The sequence below is a fragment of the Nelumbo lutea genome, chromosome 7 (genome assembly GCF_056320005.1).
Source record: "Nelumbo lutea isolate HS-2025 chromosome 7, American lotus-T2T, whole genome shotgun sequence".
NCBI lineage: Eukaryota > Viridiplantae > Streptophyta > Magnoliopsida > Proteales > Nelumbonaceae > Nelumbo > Nelumbo lutea.
The window spans coordinates 3961086-3981403 of NC_142690.1; the positions used below are offsets into that span (position 1 = coordinate 3961086).

The window sequence follows — 20318 nt, forward strand, 5'->3', positions numbered from 1 at the left end:
CTCCTTGCTCCATTATCCCCACCCTTCATTCTCTTTTGACTTTCTCTCCTCTCCCCTTCCCACCACTCTCATTAAGCCATGTCACCCAACTACCTTAAAATATTCCAATAACCTCTCTCTCCTAAGGTATTTCATTTAAACTAGTAGGAAAGTATCATTATGCCCCACTTTCTAATCAATTCCTAAATGCATCTCCCCTAATCTATATCCACTCTCCCTCATTTAAAAATATGCATATTAATTAATAAATAGTTAAATACGGTTAATATTTAATCTCACCCATATTCAATGAGTATTAAATAGTTTTATTACCAAAAGTTAATAAATATGGTTAGTAATTACCAAAAATAAATGTTCTTATTAGTACGATTTGCAAATTATAAAAAGTTAATAAATATTGTTATTAATTAACTCATTAGCAACATTTTATAGAAATTGAAAACTCTTTAACTAATTTCTATAAAGTTGAGAATTTTATTTAACAATTATAAAAAAGTATAAAATTTTAGTTATTGTTATTGTTGTAATTAATAACCAAATATAAATGGGGGAACAAAATATTATATTGTTAGAAAATGAAATTATTAATTAATTTATATTGAAAAATAAAAGATAAATTAGTATAATTTTGTTAGTAAACTACCAAATAAAAAATATATTTAATAACAATTTAAAAAAATCAATAAATCCCTATAGTTATACAAATGTAATAAAATTTTCAAAAATTTTCATAAAACTACATTTTCTAAAAATAACAATTTTAAATAAAAAGATATAAAGTATTTGAAAGTTTATTTAAAATGCATTAAATAATTATTGAAATTTATTAAAATATTTTGGAAATTTTAGAAAAAATTTATTGCATTTGATAGATTTTGGAAAACTATTGAAAAATTATGTAATTTTTATTGCAAATTATTGAAAATTATTAAAAATAAATGACTATGGGAAATGGAAAACTATAATTTGAACAAATAATTACAAAAATTATTAAGATAAATTAGTATAATATTGGAAAAAGGAAATTATTGGTTTGTTTATATTAGAAATTATAAGATAAATTAGTACAATTATGTAAGTAAACCATTTAAAAAATCAATTACTTAATAAAAATTTAAATTAATTTTCAAAAGTACACAAGTACAATCAATTTTCCAAAATTTTCATAAAATTACATTTTTTAATACTAAAGACAATTTAGTACTTTTAGAAATTTACCATGTCGTTGATACTCAATATATCCTTTTGATCATTTCTTTCATCAAATTGAATATTGGGTTGATGGGATGGTGTTTTCAAAACTGGATCAAACTAGATGGTTAGAGCGAAAAAATTGGGAATCGGACACCGTTTCACCTCATAACCACTTTTTTGTCCAAAAACTGTTTATTTGGTTAGTGAACCTTCGACTTGGGCCGTTGAACTATCAACCCGAACAATAGTTTTTTGTCCTTTTTTTTTGCTTTTCTAATTTTTTTGTCAGAGTGGGTCATCCGTTTGAACCGAACAATCAGACCATTTGACCCCAAAATGACTCCCTATCTGATCCAATTTTAAAAACCTTGGACAGGGAGTGGGTGCCCTACCTTGAGCTTAGCTTGGTGTGCAGCATGGCCTAGCCCAGGCCCAACCCACGGCACGGCACGGGCCCGTGTGGGCTAAAGCCATAGGCTGTGCCTAACCGAACCTAAACGCCTCATGGGCCAGCATGACATGACTATCACTTTGTGCGGGTCATCTTGTGCTGACCCAACACGACCCAATTTACACCTCTACTTGAACCCGCCCAATATTAGGGATGGGGCAGGGAAATTCGATGATTCTCCATCCATGATGAGGAGTGGTGTGCTTTGCCCTTGAACTCGCCCGACAATGAGGGATGGTTACCTTGCCCTGAACCCGCATGACACTAGAGACAGGGCGATGATGGGGTAGATCGGTAGAGTGTCTTGACTACGGGGTAGAGAAAGGGATGGGGTGCCCTACCCTGAACCCACCCTGTTGTCATTCCTATATAATTGTTAATTATTAGTGGAATTAATAAAAATATTAACCTTTAAAATTATTTTTATTTATTTAAAATTAATCAGAATTTCATTTAAAAATAATAAAAAGAACAAAAATGACTAAAACTACCACAAATTATTAATAAAACTAAATTTATTAAAAAAATATTTATTCATATTCAATTAAACAATAATTATTTTCTATAAATCAATATTAAATAAAAAATAAAATTATTAAATTCTTCAAATTTTCCCGTACTCCGCACGCATTTAAGGATGGCCCACTAATGAACATACACGCAAAGGTTTGCTAGTGATTAGTCCGTGGCTTAAAGCAAATGCATGGTAACCCCCCAGAATCACATGTACGCCAAATTAGCTATCCCATGCATCTCTCTCTCAATATCACTCGTTTAGAGAGAGAAATTAATTGTGGTCCAGGGCATTTCCTTTAGGGATTGAGAATCTCTGAATTTTCCCCGCCCTTAGTCAATTACTAAAACTATATCATATTTAGAGTATTTTAGAAATTATATTAAAAGGATTTAGGAGTATTTTAAATATTGTATTATGAAAATTTATGGGTATTTTAAATATTAAATTATTAGATCCTATAGGTTTTAGGAATTTGGGAAAATTTAAAGATATTTTATAAATTAATAGTAAACTTAAGCATATTTTAATAATTTACTATCAAATTTGGAAAATTATATGCAAAACCCATCCCACCCCGTTTCCGATTCGAGGCAAAAGTATTTTCCCTATACTCATAATAGCTATGATTATAACCCTAACAAGTGCACTTGTTATCAAGTAGTATAAAAATATCGTTCCCACGAGGATTTAAACAAATAAGTATTAGAATTACAGTCTTCCCTAATTACTTGGACAATCGAATTTCAGATTTAAGAATAAAAACTAATGAAAAGCAGAAAAAGAAAACAAGAGCAAAAGTAACCAATGCTGAAGTATGTAACGATTGATTGAATTCGTTAGGACTTTTGGTCCACCTAACCATTCCAATGAATATTAATGTATGAGATTACCCAAGATAATTTGCCATTCCCATAAGCTAAAGTCTTTCCAATTTTATTTAATATTCTCTCTCGATATATACTAAAACTACTTATATCAGGTAACCCTTCGATCTCTCGACTAGAGTTCTCAAGGTAGAAGTGCATTAAGTTCAAGAAAAAACTATTACATTCAGATGAATCATGTGTATATACCCCTATGTACCATTCAATTCACACCATGAATTATGTGGTTTGCTATATGAATTCCTCTCTCGATTCATTCACATAAACCTAATCAATTAAGAGATGGTCACTTCTAATAGCATTAAGCAAGATAACTCATAGACTATATGGAAATCACGATCTTGGATAAATCAGAATAAAAATATATTCATTGTTACGATTAGGCTTTCCATAGTCCTACCTACAAATAAATCAGTTCATACTAGAGGAAATAAAATAAATAAGAGGAAAGAAAGAACTCATGGTGTCGCCCTTGGAGCTGAGGTCTCCTCTTCTCCTTGCCGCCACCTTCTTCTTGCAGTCTTCTTGCTTTCTTGACTGATTGCTCATCTACATCTTGATACCTCTCTAATCTGCCCCCCATCCCTTTATATAGCTTAAAGGGGAGGGGGTGGTCTTCAATTCCACTTACGAGATTATCCTCAAAATTAGAAAAGTCCTAGTATAATACTATTCTTATCTCTTTATCTAGTGAACTCAATCTCTTTATCTTTCTAGGATTACATCACAAATTAAAATCTGATAGGACTCTTCTTAGTTTCTTGTTCTTGCATTCGTATTAGGCTGCCTCTGCGAATTGAGTTATTGCAAGGTTTTTTTTGCAAGTTGGGTTTCAGCTACGAATTGAGCCTTCATACGAATTTTCCCCGACTTCGGGCCCAGATTTGATTTCGATGCAGGTAGAATCTGCAAAAGCCCAAAACATGAAAGTTGTAACTTTCTCTCTTATCTTTTCAGTGAGTCTTGAATTAGTCCAATTGGATCTCGTATACGAGAGTTAGGCCCAGATTACTGAACGGTGCCGAAACTGTAAAAAATCATCCGATTTGCCTTGCTTTTCTCCTGATGCCTCATTTCCTGTCTTGAACCAAAATACAAGAAATATGAGTCCAAATAAGCATTAATTCAGTATAAAAGTCTGAATATTTGGGAGTAAAAATATGATAAATTTTATTCTCATCACCCCACCCCGTCCTTATCTAAGATCAAGAAAAACCCATCCAATTAGGGTAGGGCCCTGGTTTTACAAGAAAATTTTCCATCCCTAATCTAGGATATTGTATCACAAAACAGCGGTAATAGGCCCTCAAATAGGTAGGTTAGAGAGAGATGCAAGTTTCCCAAGTCCAAAATATTAATTGGAAATGTGTGATCCAACCCTGAACTCAATACCAATGAGGGGTAGTCCAGTTGGTGTGCATAGATTGTCTCAGCAGTGGTGTGGTTTTGAATCCTATGGGATGTCATGCAATGATTAATACCAAAAATAACCCTAAACTCAAACGAGAGACTAGTCTAGTCTTGGACTAACAAATAATCATGGAAAATATCCCATGTCCAAACTTTATTTTTGTTAGTTTTGGAATGGATTGGGATTTAATCCAAGTCCGACTTATTTAATTTATTAATTATAAATTTTATATAATAGTATATAATGTGTATATATAATATAGTTGTATATATATAAAATAGTATTTATTTGAGTTTGATTGAATAATTAAATTAAATCAGTATTCAATCTGATTATTAATCGAATGCAAATTATAACATTCATTTGAAGGATAATTGGACCAAATGTTGAATTGGGTAAGGACTTGCAGTTGACAGGCCATCATGAGCTCAATGATATTGATACATGCATGTAGCTTCCTATCTAATCTAACATCCATTAAGTGCATACATCTCATTCACTTGTCTAGCCATCACTCTACTTCTCTCCTCTTACAACATTTGATTGATGAAAAGGCTGAAAACATTTTTTTTTTTTTGAATATTACTAAAATTTAATTGAACGATGGATCTTTCGTAAGTCATATTGAATTTAATTACAGGACTTGACTCAATACAGACATTTTTTTCTTCTTCTATTTCTTGAGCAATATATTAACGAATTAAATATTCCTGAAGAAGGCGTTCTATCCCCATTTCTTTGTTCGATTTTGATCCTGATTGAGTTGAGATCAGATTGGACTTAACACCACATATGCACCTTAGGTTTTGAATTTGGGGTAAGATGGTGTCTAACCCAGCCCAGTTAATGAATAGAGGTCTCAATCCAATTTGTAATATTATTTCTATATTTATATTTTATTATACTAGTATTAAAGTTGTAAATGAGGGTGTAGAATTTTTCTTTATTAAAATACCCCTATTTAAATTTAGTACATTTGTGATTACGGAGATGGAAAATGTAATTTGAATTATTTTTTTTTTTACATCATTCAATTCCATCTCATTAAGACATATATTTAAAATATTAACTTCAATTCTCTATATCCAATGCTTTTAATAATATAAAACCTATTCTTTTAAACTGACCAAAAATAAGAAACCTTCATCTATCAATGTGATAGTGAAGCAATTCAAATGTTTGGGTCAAATGGGTTAATCTATTATGTCATAATTAAATAATAAATTATAAAAAAATATAAAAACACAAAATATTATGAAAATATATAAAATTTGTGAAAAACATTTGAACACATATCTAACATTACATATTCATCATATTAAACAAAAATAAACGTGATAAACGATAATCATTTTTATAGGCATAAAAACATAAAAAAATAAAAAAAAGCTGAACACATTCATCATCGTTGTCTAAAATTGCTATAGCATGTACTCATTTGCTAGTACTTGTAAACATGTAAAAGAGCTTTAATTAGAATCTTTCGTAATTCCTATTTTTACCACATGGAGGGATTGTTTGGCTGATCAAAATTGCCTATCAGATAAATGATATATTTGATTAGCCGCACCGCATGTAGGGGTGACAATGTTGACCCCAATCCATTTGATCCACCCAGTCCATCAGCTTAAATATCCACTCTTACCCACCCATTACAACAGTGGGTGAAGATGGGCTGAATGACCCATTAGGATCATGGGTAGAGGGTTAGAGTGGGGTTGGATTAAGGGTACCCAGAAGGGTTAGAGCAAAGGGTCAGATGGGTTGGGTTGAGGTTTCGTACTTTCATTAGAGGGTCTATAGTCTTAAGGGTTCGGAACTTCTAATGTTTCTCAACCAACCATTCTCAAACGTCTAAGGTTTTGACATTTTTTTCTGTTCTCCTTACCTTCGTTATTTCTCAGGCTTAATCAATCGCTACCTCTCTTCTCCTCACCTTCGTCAGTTCTCAGGTTTGAAGCATCACTCAATCGCTGCCGGTGCTTCGTCTATTTGTAGAGAAGACAAGCTTATTTTGCTCCGACCAAGAGAAGATTGAATCTCTCTCCCCATGCCTATTTGTAGAGAAGACAAGAAATTAGGGTTTACAAGTTTGAAGCTTCATCAATCACCACCGGTGCTTCGTCTATTCTCCTCTTCTGCCTCCGTTCACCAATCACCGATAATGTTCGATCACCAATCCATGTTTCGTCTGCTTTCTCTGTAATTTAATTTTTAGCTCTCTTTGTTCATTATTCAATATTTTCAGAAAATAAATGTATATGGATATAGAATTAAGGCTTCTTCATCCTCTGTAACTAAGGCCTTTCAACATTGGGTTTTTGCTTAATGGAAGAATGCCCTCCTCCTCCCAATTTTTCATTTTCTATAATTTTTTTTGCAAACACATTTGCATTTGCTATGTTTTTTTATTTTTTTTTTGTTTTTTTTTTACATTTTGTGCATTTCTATATTTTTTTACAATTTCTGATTTTTTCTCAATATTAATTTTTGTATTTTCTGCAATTTGTGCATTTTTAGATGAAATAAATATACTTTTTTTATCTTTTATCATTTTTATGCAATTTCTGATTTTTGGCTGAAATATATATGTTTTGATTTTTTTATAATTTTATGTGTTTTCTCGATTTTTTATCATTTAATGTATTTTCTGTAATTTCTACTTTTTTGTTATATATAATAAATTTTTATCATTATGTATTTTAGTTGAAACATAATTTTTTGAGTTTTTATCATTTTATGTACTTTTTGTAATTTCTTTTTTTGGTTGAAATATATTTAAAAAAAATTGCATTTATAGGTGAGAATCAGTAAGGATCATAATGGACGGGTAAGTGGGTCAATATGGGTGGATGAAGATCAAGGTGGGTGCTGACCCATAAGCAATATAGGTGGATTGGTATTCAAACGACCCTTACCCAACCCAATCCAACCCACCCATTTGCCAAGATCTGCTACCAACTAGCTCTTCCCACATCTCTAGCCATGAGACATTGCAGTCGCATATTTGGAATATCTCCCTTATCATTAATGGTGAGATGCTCCCAGTACACGGTGGTGGAACTCTGTAGGTAACGATGTGGGAACAACTTGTGGTAACAGATCGGGAGTGGTACGATTGAACCTCGGTTTTTATGATTTTCACAATGCTCTTATGCTCTTGTACTTGGTCAGTTAAGACAGTTTCGAGCCCAAATTCAACTTGAGGCCTAGATTTGTCACAAAACCAATCATGGTTCTGATGGGTTGGTCAGGTTCAACCAAAATTCTGCATCGGACCAACAGAACCCTGGACACGACAAATCCGGCCTAATGCTGCCATGCTGGGGTGGGTAGTTGCTTATCATTTTACTCCGTTTTGTTTTGGGCCTTATAACGAGCTGAATTGTACCTATATGGTAATATGGGCATAAATGGAAAGCAAGGGTACTAGGAGAGGAAAAGGTTCACATTTGTTCAAGCTCTTCAAGAGCCCAAATCTCAGACTAAGCCCAAAATTTCGATATTGGGCCCTTTATCTATACAAACATCTAACATGCAAGATTGCCTGTCGATGAATTTGGTCCGATCCGGTGGATTATAAAATATATATAATTATAAATTATATATATTAAAAATATAATATATTAATCAATTATATATTAAATATACAATATTTTCAATAAGCTTATTATAATCTGGTCGGTTCTGGGTTTAAAATTATAGACCCTGATTTGCATACTTCTTTAAAATTTATTTTCTCATCGGCTCCAGTTCCACCCAGACCGACCCCGTTGACATCCCTACTTATACGTGCTGATTTTGATAATGGGCCTAATTAAGCCCTCATTTTGCAAAACAACTGACGACTGACGAGACGAAGAGATTTGGGTTGGGTTATTTCATGTCTGCTCTGCTGTGTGAACCCAATCCATGATTGGAATTTTTCTGCGGTCTGACCGTCTGCTTAATGCCTGACCGTGACCGGTCTAATAGTAGCTCGAAGATCGGGCTGTTATTGTAAGCCCCGGTTGACCGGCTTCAGTTTAGATTCTAATTGGTCGTCTTCGGAATGGGGTCTATGAGTGAAGATGTAGATCCGCATCATTCCATTTATAAGGCTTTTATAAAGCCATTAGGGTTTCGGGTTTTATCTCTTTTCACGAATCGCTATTTCTCCTAGGGTTTGAGGAGTGAGATAGAAGTGAGTTTGCAGAGAGACTCCCAATCTTCGTCAATGGCGCCGAAGGAGAGAAAGCCCAGGGTTTCCAGAAACCCAGATCTGATACGCGGTGTGGGCAAGTATTCGAGGTCGCAGATGTACCACAAGCGCGGTCTCTGGGCTATCAAGGCCAAGAACGGTGGCGTCTTCCCCCGACACGTCGCCAAACCGGCAGAACCGAAGCCCGCCGAGAAGCCGCCGAAGTTTTATCCCGCGGATGACGTGAAGAAACCCTTGGTCAACAAGCGCAACCCCAAGCCTACCAAGCTCAGGTTCTACCACCAATTCCCATGTCCATATCATTACAATTGCTTTGTTTATAGGCTTATCGGTCTGATCTCTTTTTTTTTTTTCTTTTTAAAATAAGGGCGAGCATTACTCCTGGGACGGTGTTGATTCTTCTCGCTGGGAGGTTTAAGGGGAAAAGAGTTGTTTTTCTGAAGCAACTTCCATCCGGTTTGCTTCTTGTTACTGGTGAGTCTATCTATTTTTACTCATTTAATTGTTCCTTTTAAATGTAAGTTTTTTATTGGATTTTATTTTCTTTGAAGCACGATACAAGGGATTAAACTAGATTAATTTAACTTGTTTAGGCCTTTGCTTGTGGGTTAATTTGTTCAACTGATTTAAATGTTGAATTTATTTGTTCGTGTGCTGTAACGAATTTGTTTATCGTGTGCATCTTAGACTTGATTTACTGGGATTCTCCAACTGTAATGCCTTTGTTTGAATTGTTGGTGCACCACTTCGTTTAATTTTATTCTTTTAGCGGACACCTTCTACAGGAATATATGAACTAGTTATTAAAACATCGGAAGTGGAGCTCATTCTTTCTTATTGTCTGCATTCAAATTTCCTGGTTAATTCTCCTGACGAGTTACTGAGTTACTTGCTGATTTTTCATTGCTAGTATATTTCATTTATAGTATAATTTCCATGACAAACACTCTAGCTGTGTCATTGTCTCCTTGCTATATCTCGGTGATATAGCATAGCTGCAAATTTAATATAAACGGTTTCTACTATGAGTAATCAATTGGTATTGCTCAGAACTTTCATTAAGCTCCACATCGTACAAATCTTATTGTTTTTTTTTTAAATATGAAACAAGATCTAATTGATTGATGATCCTCTGTACTAAATTCAGGAAAAATCTGTCCTTCATTTACTTTTTTTCAGTTTTGCGTTATATTGTATTTGATTCTTTCCAAAAAGAATTAAATTGCACCCCTGGGCATGCCACTTTGGCTGTGTTGCAGCTCTTGTATGTGGAAGAATTTTAGTTGAAGATCAATAACTGCCGTCACCAAATGTTATTGCATTGCTAAATAGTTTTGAAGGCTGTCTGACATTTTTTATTTGTTGTGGAGGGTGGTTCTGAACAAATGAAATAAAAATAATTATAAAGAAAAATGACTAATTATTAATTTGTAGGTTTGGTTGGTTATTGATGCATCTTTCCTCCTGGCACAGGGCCCTTCAAGATCAATGGTGTTCCCCTAAGGCGGGTAAACCAATCTTATGTGATTGCAACCTCCACCAAGGTTGATATTTCAGGAGTAAATGTGGAGAAATTCGATGACAAGTACTTCACAAAGGAAGCCGAAAAGAAGAAGAAAAAGGGGGAGGGCGAGTTCTTTGAACCAGAGAAAGAGGTTAGCCCATCTCTGATCCTGTTAATACAATGGTTTGTCTTAGCACTTGTGGGTTTTACTAAAAACTAAATTCCTTGTTTTTGCAAAATATAGGAAAAGACGGCACTCCCACAGGAGAAGAAAGATGATCAGAAGTCTGTTGATGCTCCATTGTTAAAAGCTATTGAGGGTGTTCCAGACTTGAAAGCATACTTGGCAGCTAGGTTCTCTCTTAAGGCGGGCATGAAACCCCATGAGCTTGTGTTCTAAGGAAACGTTTAAGACTCCATAATTTTGTTTGTTTTGTTTAACATTTGCAACTTAGGAATCAGACATTTCTTCCAATTTTTATATTTGTAGTGGGTTGATTATTTTTATAGTATGCTCTCCCCCCAACGCAAGAATTTTGTTGAGTGATAACTTCATGTTTTAGCCTCTAGGCATTGGATTTTCCCTGGACTATATATAATAATTAAGGTCTATACTTTGGGAAGTAGTTTTCCAGACATTCTTGAATTGCATTAAATACCGCATTAGGTGTTTAGGATATTAGACCCGAGTTTTCGTTAGTGGGCAGGTGAAATCATATCGAAATAACTGAGGAAATTGCTGATCTTGCGATGCCTTCGCAGAACAATGCAGACACCCCTCAATAAATTCCGATCGTGCGGATGTATTGCATTTAGGGGTGAGAAAAAAACCAAAAAATCGAATTGGTCAGTAACTTAGTTTTGGTTTGGTGTTTTGAAAAAACTGAAGGTAAAAAATTCGCGGTTAACTGAACTGATATTGTATAAGTTTTAAATATATTTTTTATGTATTATATATATAAATATAAATATATGTATTTACAATTTTTTATTATATATTTTAAAATTTTAAAAAATTTGAAAAACTGTTGAACTGAATTGAGGGTTAACCAAACTGGTCAACGGGTTAAATGATGTCTTGCTTACCGGTTTTCAAAAACCAATACTACTGGTTTGTTTACAAAAAATGCCACAGTTCGGTTATATTTTTATATGTTCTTTATATTTATGTAAATTATATGTATTTAAAATATATTTTTATATATTATAAATTAATAAATATGCATTATATATATATATATATATTTTTTTTTTTATTATTATATTTTTATAATATATATTGTAAAAATTAAAAACCCAAAAAACCAATGAATCGAATTGATGATTAACCAAATTGGTTAACCAATTAACCGATAGATTTTGATTACCAGTTTTCCAAAAACTAATACTACCAGTTTAGTTACAAAAAAAATGCCCCAACCAAACCGTGAGGACTCTAATTGCATTGCTATGTTCACATCTCGTTGGGTGTTGATTTTTGTTTCATGAATGAACAAAGATCAAAAGTGATGAATTAATTTTTTGGTGATGTATCAATTTTTGTGTTAAGTACCTCATCATTTGGTTTGCTTTTAAGTGACCGATGATTCAGAGCCGTAGTGAACTTTTGCTGGATGAGGACCTGGATGCCAAGCTGACCAGGCCGAGTTGGGGCAGATTAGATGCCAAGTTAACTATGCCGAGCTGGACTGGTTAGGTGCTGAACTGAGTGGGCCGAGCTAGGTAGGTTATGTGACGAGCTGACTGGGCCGAGCTAGGCAAGTTTGGTGACGAGCTGACCAGAATGCCAAGCTACCTGGTGGCGAGCTGGATTGATTGTTGAGCTTCATAGTTCTTTAGAGACCTGCAAAGAATCAATGTCTGAGGACCCGGGGTGATTAACCCGGCGAGGTCGCTCTGATGCTTAAGTCAATACTCTCATAGCACACTGCGAGCTAAAAATCACAAAGTATGAGAGCTAAAATATGCTTACTTGCCCCCCTATGCCATTGGGGTTGGTGCCTTTACATAGACATTGTTTGGCGTGGGCTTCACGCATCGCATCCAAGATTTTCGAGAAGTCGTCTAAGTGGTCCAAGATTCCCTAAGTCAATCGCCATGCACGCTGACCACCCTTCGGATCATTCGGCACGTGGGCCAACTTTCAAGTATCGTACGAGTGTTAGGATATACATGCCGAATTTGTCAGCAAGCACGTCTCGCAGGTCGCCAAGTCAGTGCCTATGCCATGCCGCTAGGTTGGTATGTGCTAGGTCGCCAGTTCAGGACACCATCATCTTGGCTAAGTTGTTGCTTAAGTGATTCCGGGTGTCACCCAATTGTTTCGAGATGTCACGTGTCACAATATCATTTGAGGGCCAAATCTACCCTCATCAAAAAGTATATTGGTATTGGATAGTATTGGATAGCTCAAAGCCTCAGATATGGGTGGGGATAAGGAAATGTTTTAAAAATACCTAAGTACAGATGAATGATATGCATATGCAAATGTTTGGGAAATGTATGCAAATTAGATGATACATTTATAACAATGAATTTTTATCATTTTATAATTTTATTTGCATTTCCGGGTGATTCTGTTACGAAGTGATTAATCCTTTCAATGAGACAATGAACAATAAGACTTTTTTTTAGGAATCTGGATCTCCTTCCGACACAAACTCTGTCCATGTCTATCCACATAACATTACAATCACACATAAAGAATATTTCTTTCTTCTATATAATATTATGCAGGGCGAGATGTTTTCAATTCACGGGTAGTATGTTATGGGTGGTAGACGTGGGCAGAATTATCATGGGCAGGAGATAGAAATCTTGCTGGGCGTTTATTGGAATCTGACAATACTCTTAGCAATAGACGTGTTGTAGGTTTCTTTCATTGTTATTTACATTAAGTGGAATAAGTTGTCTTTGTGTTGTTTTACTTCTACCCAACTTTTCCTCCTTATTGGGTTGGTGTTTTTCTTAGGCCTCTCCTTTGCATATTTGTAACTTTACCATGTTTTTTTTTTTTTTTTTTTTTCAAGATTGTTCTGTAAGTAATAGAATGATGTTTTTACATAGGTAAAGTTGTTTGATTATAAAAAAGATACCCATTAACCAACTTTACAAAACTTGTTTATCGGTAAACGAAAAGCGCCTTAACTCAAGATTTTTTTTTTTACCAAAAAAAGAGGCAGCTATCATTCATTGATGTGGCTTAAATGTACATACATCTTACTGTTTGTAGTAGAGACTAGATAAAGCTGCTTTACAAGCTGTATATGCTAAAATATGAGCAGCTTGATTGTTTGATCTATTTACATATACAAAATGGAGACTAGTGAAAGCTTTCAGAAGTTTAGCTATCCGCGGCTGATGTAGCTTTTCAATCCAGAGTTTTGGCTTTTGGATGTCCTGCAAAAAGGTCTTGAGCTGCATGAAGTCACTGTAGACTGCTACTAAAGATAATTTTTGATTTCTTGCTGCCACTAAACCTGAAATTAATGCCTTTAGCTCCGCATCATAAGGGCAGATTGCCCAGCAAGGTTTTCCTTCGTAGATGGCTTCTTCTCTTAGCGATCGTTGGAGGATGAATGCTCGTCCTGCACTTCCTGTTACAGGATCATATGAACCATCAATTTGCAAAGTGGCCACTCCACTGGGAAGATTTTCTGAGGACTGAACATCAGCATAACTGCCCAAGGCTTATTGCCCCTCTAGTGCTAGATGGGTACTCCATTTCTTTATGATTTCCTAAGGGGTGTATGTGATGTTTTCAAACTGTTTCCTGTTTCTTGCATTTCATATAAGATAAAATATTATGCGTCCTCTTCCCAATATCTCTACTGCTACTTCCTTTGGATGTGTGGACCTGAGTTTCTAGTACCAATTTGAGAGGATTGTGTGGGCAGGTTGATTGGTAATTGCTTCTGAGTTAGTCCGACTTGGGCTGAGCACCATATAGCTCGGGTGAAGTGACAGTGAAAGAAGAGGTGGTGAAAAGTGTCTACTTCATTTGAACACATCACACATGCTAAGTCTGCCTGAGCTAACCACCGGTGATTTTTGTCTTTCGTGGGTATCCCTTCCCATAGCATTCTCCATACAAACAATTGAAATCGATATGGGATTCTCGAGTTCCACAGCAGCTTCCAGTCGAAGAATGATGAAGATGATGAGCACACCTTTGAGGAGAGGAAGTGGTGTACTGAACTTACCGTGAATTTCCCTGTTTTTGTCAACTTCCAGATGGGGGTGTCTCTCTCTATCTCATTATTTGGGGTGATGTTTAATACATGAGGGATTGAGTGCTGGTCTACAAACTGGAGCAGTGCTGTTTGGTTCCAGACTCCATCTGGCCTTAGGAAGTCTCTCACTCTCATACATGGGTTATTCCGAGCATTTGGAGTTGGCTTTGGCAACCCTCCATTTAAGGTAGGGATCCAAGAGTCCTGAAATGCCAGTATTTCTGAACCATTCTTGATCATCCACAGAATGTTTGGTTTGAGAGTGGATAGGAGTTTCTAGGTATGCCGCCACCAAGGAGAACTGTTATTTTTTTTTTTTTCTTGCATTAAACAAATTGGATGTGGGGAAGTATTTCTGCTTGATTTGTGAACTTCACACTGTTTGGGAAAGCCAGCAACACAAACTTTAGGAAGACACATCTTGCTCCAAGAGACTGTCTCGGTTGGGAATACCGCCAAAAGTCCCGTATCGATTTTTCTAGTTTTGTGGAATTTTTGGGGTAATAATGATGTTGACATCTGATATTGTGGGATGGATTGCAAGACTGACTTTTAGCAGCAGTCACACTCCCAATGAAAGCAAAAGTTAATTCGGGCCAATAGGACTTGCTTCGCTATCCAATACCGTAAGTGTAATAAGGTGCTGGTTTCATGAAATTCAGAAGTTGTCCACGCATCTAATCACAATGAAAGCAAAAGATTTTAGTGGAGATGCAGGGGATCGAACCCTGTACCTCTCGCATGCAAAGCGAGCGCTCTACCATTTGAGCTACATTCCCGATACAGTTATCTACTTAAGAAGATAAATAAATCTGTAGGTCTGAAGAATTATAAATCCAAATCAACCTTCTAAAACAGGAAGTGGAAGGCGCATGCATGGGCGAGTTTATTAATGGGATTTGGGTCCAATTTCATATATGCAATGGCCTTAATATTGAAACATCATCTCTTCTTTTAACATTACAGTTTACAGATTCCAATTGATCGTTATTGGGCTAAGCACGGTCTTTCAGTTTCAGCGATTGACAGGGTACATTTTAGGTTGCACCCTTCATCCTGTTGGCCTGTAATGTGGCAAAATTTCAGCCCAGTTCATCAAATTGAGCTGGACCAACTGTGGGTTTTTCATCACATCAGCTTAAATTGTCCATTAGTCTGTTGACGTGTTTGTTTCTGATTAGATGTTCCATCAATTGTTACACCATCTTTTTGGTGCAAATCCGGATTTGTTTCATGGCATCATGTTATAATGAACTTGGCATAGCTAAGCAGCTAGGGAGATAAGGATTTGGGTGTTCATGGACTGTTTCACGTCCCCAAGGAGAACCAAACGGATCTTAAATTATGCTTCAAAGTTGATCATATTTTTCATAAATATCAAGGGTATGCTGTAATTTACTATTTATTAATTTGAATAATAATTTCTAGGGTTAAGCAAATGGGTAGGTTCTACCCAAAACCAAATGGATTCGGTTTTGAACTGACTCTATCTGATCTGTTATAGGGTAGAATATGGTTCCAAATTCATGGAACTCACCCCCACCCAAGTCGATTCTAGGGTCTAGGGGTTTATCCTACCCGAACCAACTCGATGAACCAGCCTTGATTGACCTTGGTAGAACTGATCTTGGAACTGAACTTGTTTTGAAATAAATTCTAAAATATTTTTAAAGATGTGAATATTTGATCTCAAACACTCGTTGTTACAAAAGCCATGGTCTCACTAGACCATTGAGTTATTTAAATGATTTAATCATTTATTTTCATTTTAATATTTATATGTGTATAATAAATAATGTAAAAGATAATATTTATAAAATTTAAATTATAATGACAAATTTTCAACCATATATTAATATATTTTTATAATCTATATATTAAATTAATCAATTTAATCAATAGAGATAATATAAGTTTTAAAATATATATTATTATTATTATTGAAAATCAAGTTTTTAAAAGGCATGTTTTATTTTTTTCCGGGGAGAGTAAAGAAAGAACGAATAGATCTTGAAACCGACCCTAGAACAGCCAAGACCAAAACCGACCTTCAGAGAATAAGTTCGGATTCCAAAAACCTGCGACCAACCCCTATAAGATAGGTTCTGGGTTCTCCCTCATGAAACCGAATCGAACAGACATATGCTCACACCTGATAATTTCTGAACAAATGAAAAAAAAACCCATACACCAGAAAATTCAAACCGTGTGGCCTTCATTCATGCCATCGCCGGCTGACCAACCCGATTACCTACAGTCGGACAGCGGCGTACCACACAAACAGCGATTTTGGATAAATGACTCATAGCTGAACTGCTGCACCTATCCGCCAACTGGGATCCTTCCACAACCGATTGAAACTGAAATCCATCCTCCACAGATCCAATTCTGTGACCTGCTGAGGAAGACTTCCCCTAATTCTGTTGTGTGACAAGTCCAAGAACGTCAGGTTTTTCGGAAACTTCACATTTGATAGATCAAAGTCCAGTCGATTAAACGACAAATCGAGCCCCCTAACCGTTGAATTCTCCTTGAACAGCATCGACGCGTCACCTACCAGTTTATTATGAGATAAGTCGATCGAATCACAGTCCAATTGGCTTAACGACTTGGGAATCTTGCCGGAAAGCATGTTTCGTGAGAGGACGAATACATATAAGTTGTCCTTGAACCTACCAAATGAGTCGGGTATGCTTCCGGAGAGTCTGTTCGCTGCCAGTTGAATACCTGTCAAGTTCTGGAGATTGGCAAGGGAAGCGGGGATAGAACCAGAGAACTGATTGTGGGACAGATCCAGGTACTCGAGGCTTTTGAGTTGACCAAGGAAATTGGGGATGCGGCCAGAGAGAGGGGTCCAGATGATACTTAGCATCTTGAGGTTCTGAAGCTTGGTGATGGAGTAGGGGATGGGGCCCGTGAGGTTGTTGATGTTATTGAAGACAAGGGCTTCGAGGTAGGGAAGGTCTCCGACGGACGGCGGGATTGGGCGGTGGATGCTGGTGTCGTACATGAGGAGTCGGTAGATGCGATTGGTTTCAGTGTGGCAGTCGACGTAGTCCCAGTAACAGCAGTCAGTGCTGGCATTCCAGGAGGCAAGGTGCTCAGGAATGTTGAGAGCTTTCTTGATGTTTAGGAGAGCTCTTTTATCATCTGGGTGGCAGCGCTCAGAGGTGGAAAGAGTGGGAGATGGAAGAGAACCCAAGACGAGCAGGAGAGTAAGAAGGAGAAGGGATAGCAAAGAAGAAGTAGAAGCAGAACTGTGTGTGTCCATATTCTCTGTATGTGAGAGGTCAGAGGAGTTGATACTTAGACGACGACCTCTCTTGATTTATAAAGGAAGGTGGCCGCGCTGCACTACCAGATGCTATCTTGATTATTCTTAGAGGGCAGAGAATTTGACTAGTCAATCCAGAGGGACTCAATTGGTTTGCTTTCTGTGTGCTCCATCTTAATGTCCAAGCTGTTTGTCTTCAAAAACAATTTCTTATTATTGTTAGCCACCAGCTTACATGTATTCTTCATCCTCGTAATCATGCAAATCTAAACTGTGTATCGGAAAATGGAAAGAGTTCACATATGCGCCCCACAATGTCCCACAGCGCATCCCCGCCGTGTATTGGGAACGATATCATCGGGAGATGTTTCTAATGCAAGGCGGGGATGCACTGTGGGACATTGTGGGGCGCCCCATTGTGGGGTGCAGATCTAAACTCAAATGGTGCCCAATAAATCAAAATAGGCCCCACCTAGTTAGGGATGTGAATTAGATTTTACATCTACGCGGCACTCCACATCACATCCCAACCTTGTATTGGGAACATCTCCCGATGATAAGTACGGGGGATGACAAGACATTATCGAGAGATGTTCTCAATATAAGGTTGGGATGTGCTATGGGACACAGATGTGAACTCAACTATCAATTAATCAATTTTGGGCCGAATCCTATCAAAGTCAAAATCAATTTAAACGAATTGGATGGGCCAATAAAGTATATTAAATTGAACCAACCAGTCCAGACTTCAATGGTCTAAAGTATTTATTGGATTGGACTCGTCCTAGCCTATATGTAATGGATTTATATTAGATTTGGCTGGATTGAACCAATATCTGATTCTTTATAGAAGATAAGAATACAGGGGTCAATGGACCAGGTTTGAGTTGGAACTAATTTAAGTGTGTGTTTAGGAACTAATTTAAGCATGTTTTTGAACCGTGAGCGTTTATTGAATAAATGCTGCCACATAGGCACTACTTCAGAATTTCCCTCATTATGTGGATCCATATGCATAGAGATTCAAAAAAATAAGCCTTGATTTATGTGCATGCCTACTGTTGGAGGAAACTTCATTTTAGCACCTTCCCAAACAGGTAGTCATTTATTCATTGTTTTGCTGATGTGGTGCCTAATGGCACCTAGTGGCGCATAAATGTTAATAAACGGGCTCATTATTACTTTTCCTAGTTTTGCAAACAAATCAAATACAAACATTTAATGAATAAAGGCCTATGATTCCAAATACATACTAAATTAAAATCAATTTGAGCAAATTGGACAATCCAAACATTAAATTAGACCAATCCAAAATGGTCTAAAGTATTCATTGAATTGGATTAGACCTAATTCATCTTTAATAGAAACATATTGAACCGAATCAGATTGGATCAAATCCAATCCAATCGACACCTTAACTCCCAACTCCCCAATAAAAGAGATCTAAGAAGAAAATAAGCTTGAAAGATGACCACCGCTTCGTCTAGTTATTATATTCATTTGAGTGGGGTTTCATAATTTTCATTACACCCATTGGAAAGCCAAGGATAAAGGACGGCTTGAATTAGATGATTCAGTCATCTCAGATCATTATATAATTTGCTTTTCGCGGGCAACCTATGGGCTTAGTTGCAGATACAGAGACTAGGGTGCAACTTGGACCGGATTCCGTTGGGTTGGGTTTAATATCAATCCAGTTCCAACTTGAAGTAAGAGTACCTCAACTCTAATATGTGATATTCTCAGGTCCCATTAAAACTATAATTTATAAATTTTTAACACTATTCAAAGTTGTTGTTAGGGTTAAAATTGTTTATATTACCATATAATCCAATGTTTTAAAAATGACTCGGAACTGAAATTGTTCTAGTCACTGATTTCTGGGCCGACGGTTCAATCACCCCATTTTAATAAAAAATTAAAAAGTTAAAACAAAAAATAGTCAAAAATCGTTGAACGAATTAATGGTTCAACCACCCAAGTCAACAGGTCATTGACCAATTCAAGGGTTTTTAGTCGGGGACCGGGATTGGGGTAAGACAGAACCAACTGCCTAAACAATTCTCGGTCCGACCATCTGGGTCAATGATGGTTCAAAAACATTGATATATTCTTACATTATTTAAGGAATTTTAAAGGTCTTGTGATAACAAGCAATAAGATGAGCTTTTCCTCCCATTATACAACATAGGATTGACTAGGCTCAAAAATGGAAAAAAAAAAAAAAAACACAACTGCTTTTTTGTTGTCATATTTTTAGGGCCTGTTTCGTTTGCAGGAATAGGGGTGTGCAATCAGAACCAGAATGGGCCATTCTGATTCAAACTGTTTGGTTGGATAGACTGGCATTCACCCATTGGAAGTAATGGCTATACCCTCCCCTTCTTTTGAGAATGAAATCCCATTCCAATGTATTTTAATTCCTGTATAAACCAAACAAATTATAGAAATAGATCAGTCTGGTTCCAATTTTGACAAACTTTAGGATCTCTTTGATTCATAGATGGAATCAGAATTGGAATGGTCCATTCCTATAGTCTATTTGATTCAAACAAGAATTGGAATCGGAATTAGAATAAACTGGAATGAGATTTCACTGCCAAAAGAGGGGAGGGAATGGCCGAGGGAACGGCCATCCCTTAAATAGAGG

The 20318-nt window shown here is 36.2% G+C and overlaps 1 protein-coding gene, 1 non-coding gene and 1 pseudogene across 2 annotated transcripts; 1 reads left to right on the forward strand and 2 right to left on the reverse strand.

The window, feature by feature from the left end:
* The first annotated feature begins 6296 nt into the window (after positions 1-6296).
* Positions 6297-10785, forward strand: LOC148844714 (large ribosomal subunit protein eL6). Its single transcript, XM_088954234.1, has 4 exons — positions 6297-8930; positions 9026-9132; positions 10132-10313; positions 10407-10785. The coding sequence occupies exons 1-4, from the start codon at positions 8674-8676 to the stop codon at positions 10560-10562; spliced, it is 702 nt and encodes a 233-aa protein (XP_088810360.1). The 5' UTR covers positions 6297-8673; the 3' UTR covers positions 10563-10785.
* A 4315-nt stretch (positions 10786-15100) lies between these two features.
* Positions 15101-15173, reverse strand: TRNAA-UGC (transfer RNA alanine (anticodon UGC)). The gene has a single exon. It is a non-coding gene; the product is annotated as a tRNA-Ala (tRNA).
* A 1264-nt stretch (positions 15174-16437) lies between these two features.
* On the reverse strand, positions 16438-17846 carry LOC148844716 (polygalacturonase inhibitor-like; annotated as a pseudogene).
* Between the last annotated feature and the right edge of the window lie 2472 nt (positions 17847-20318).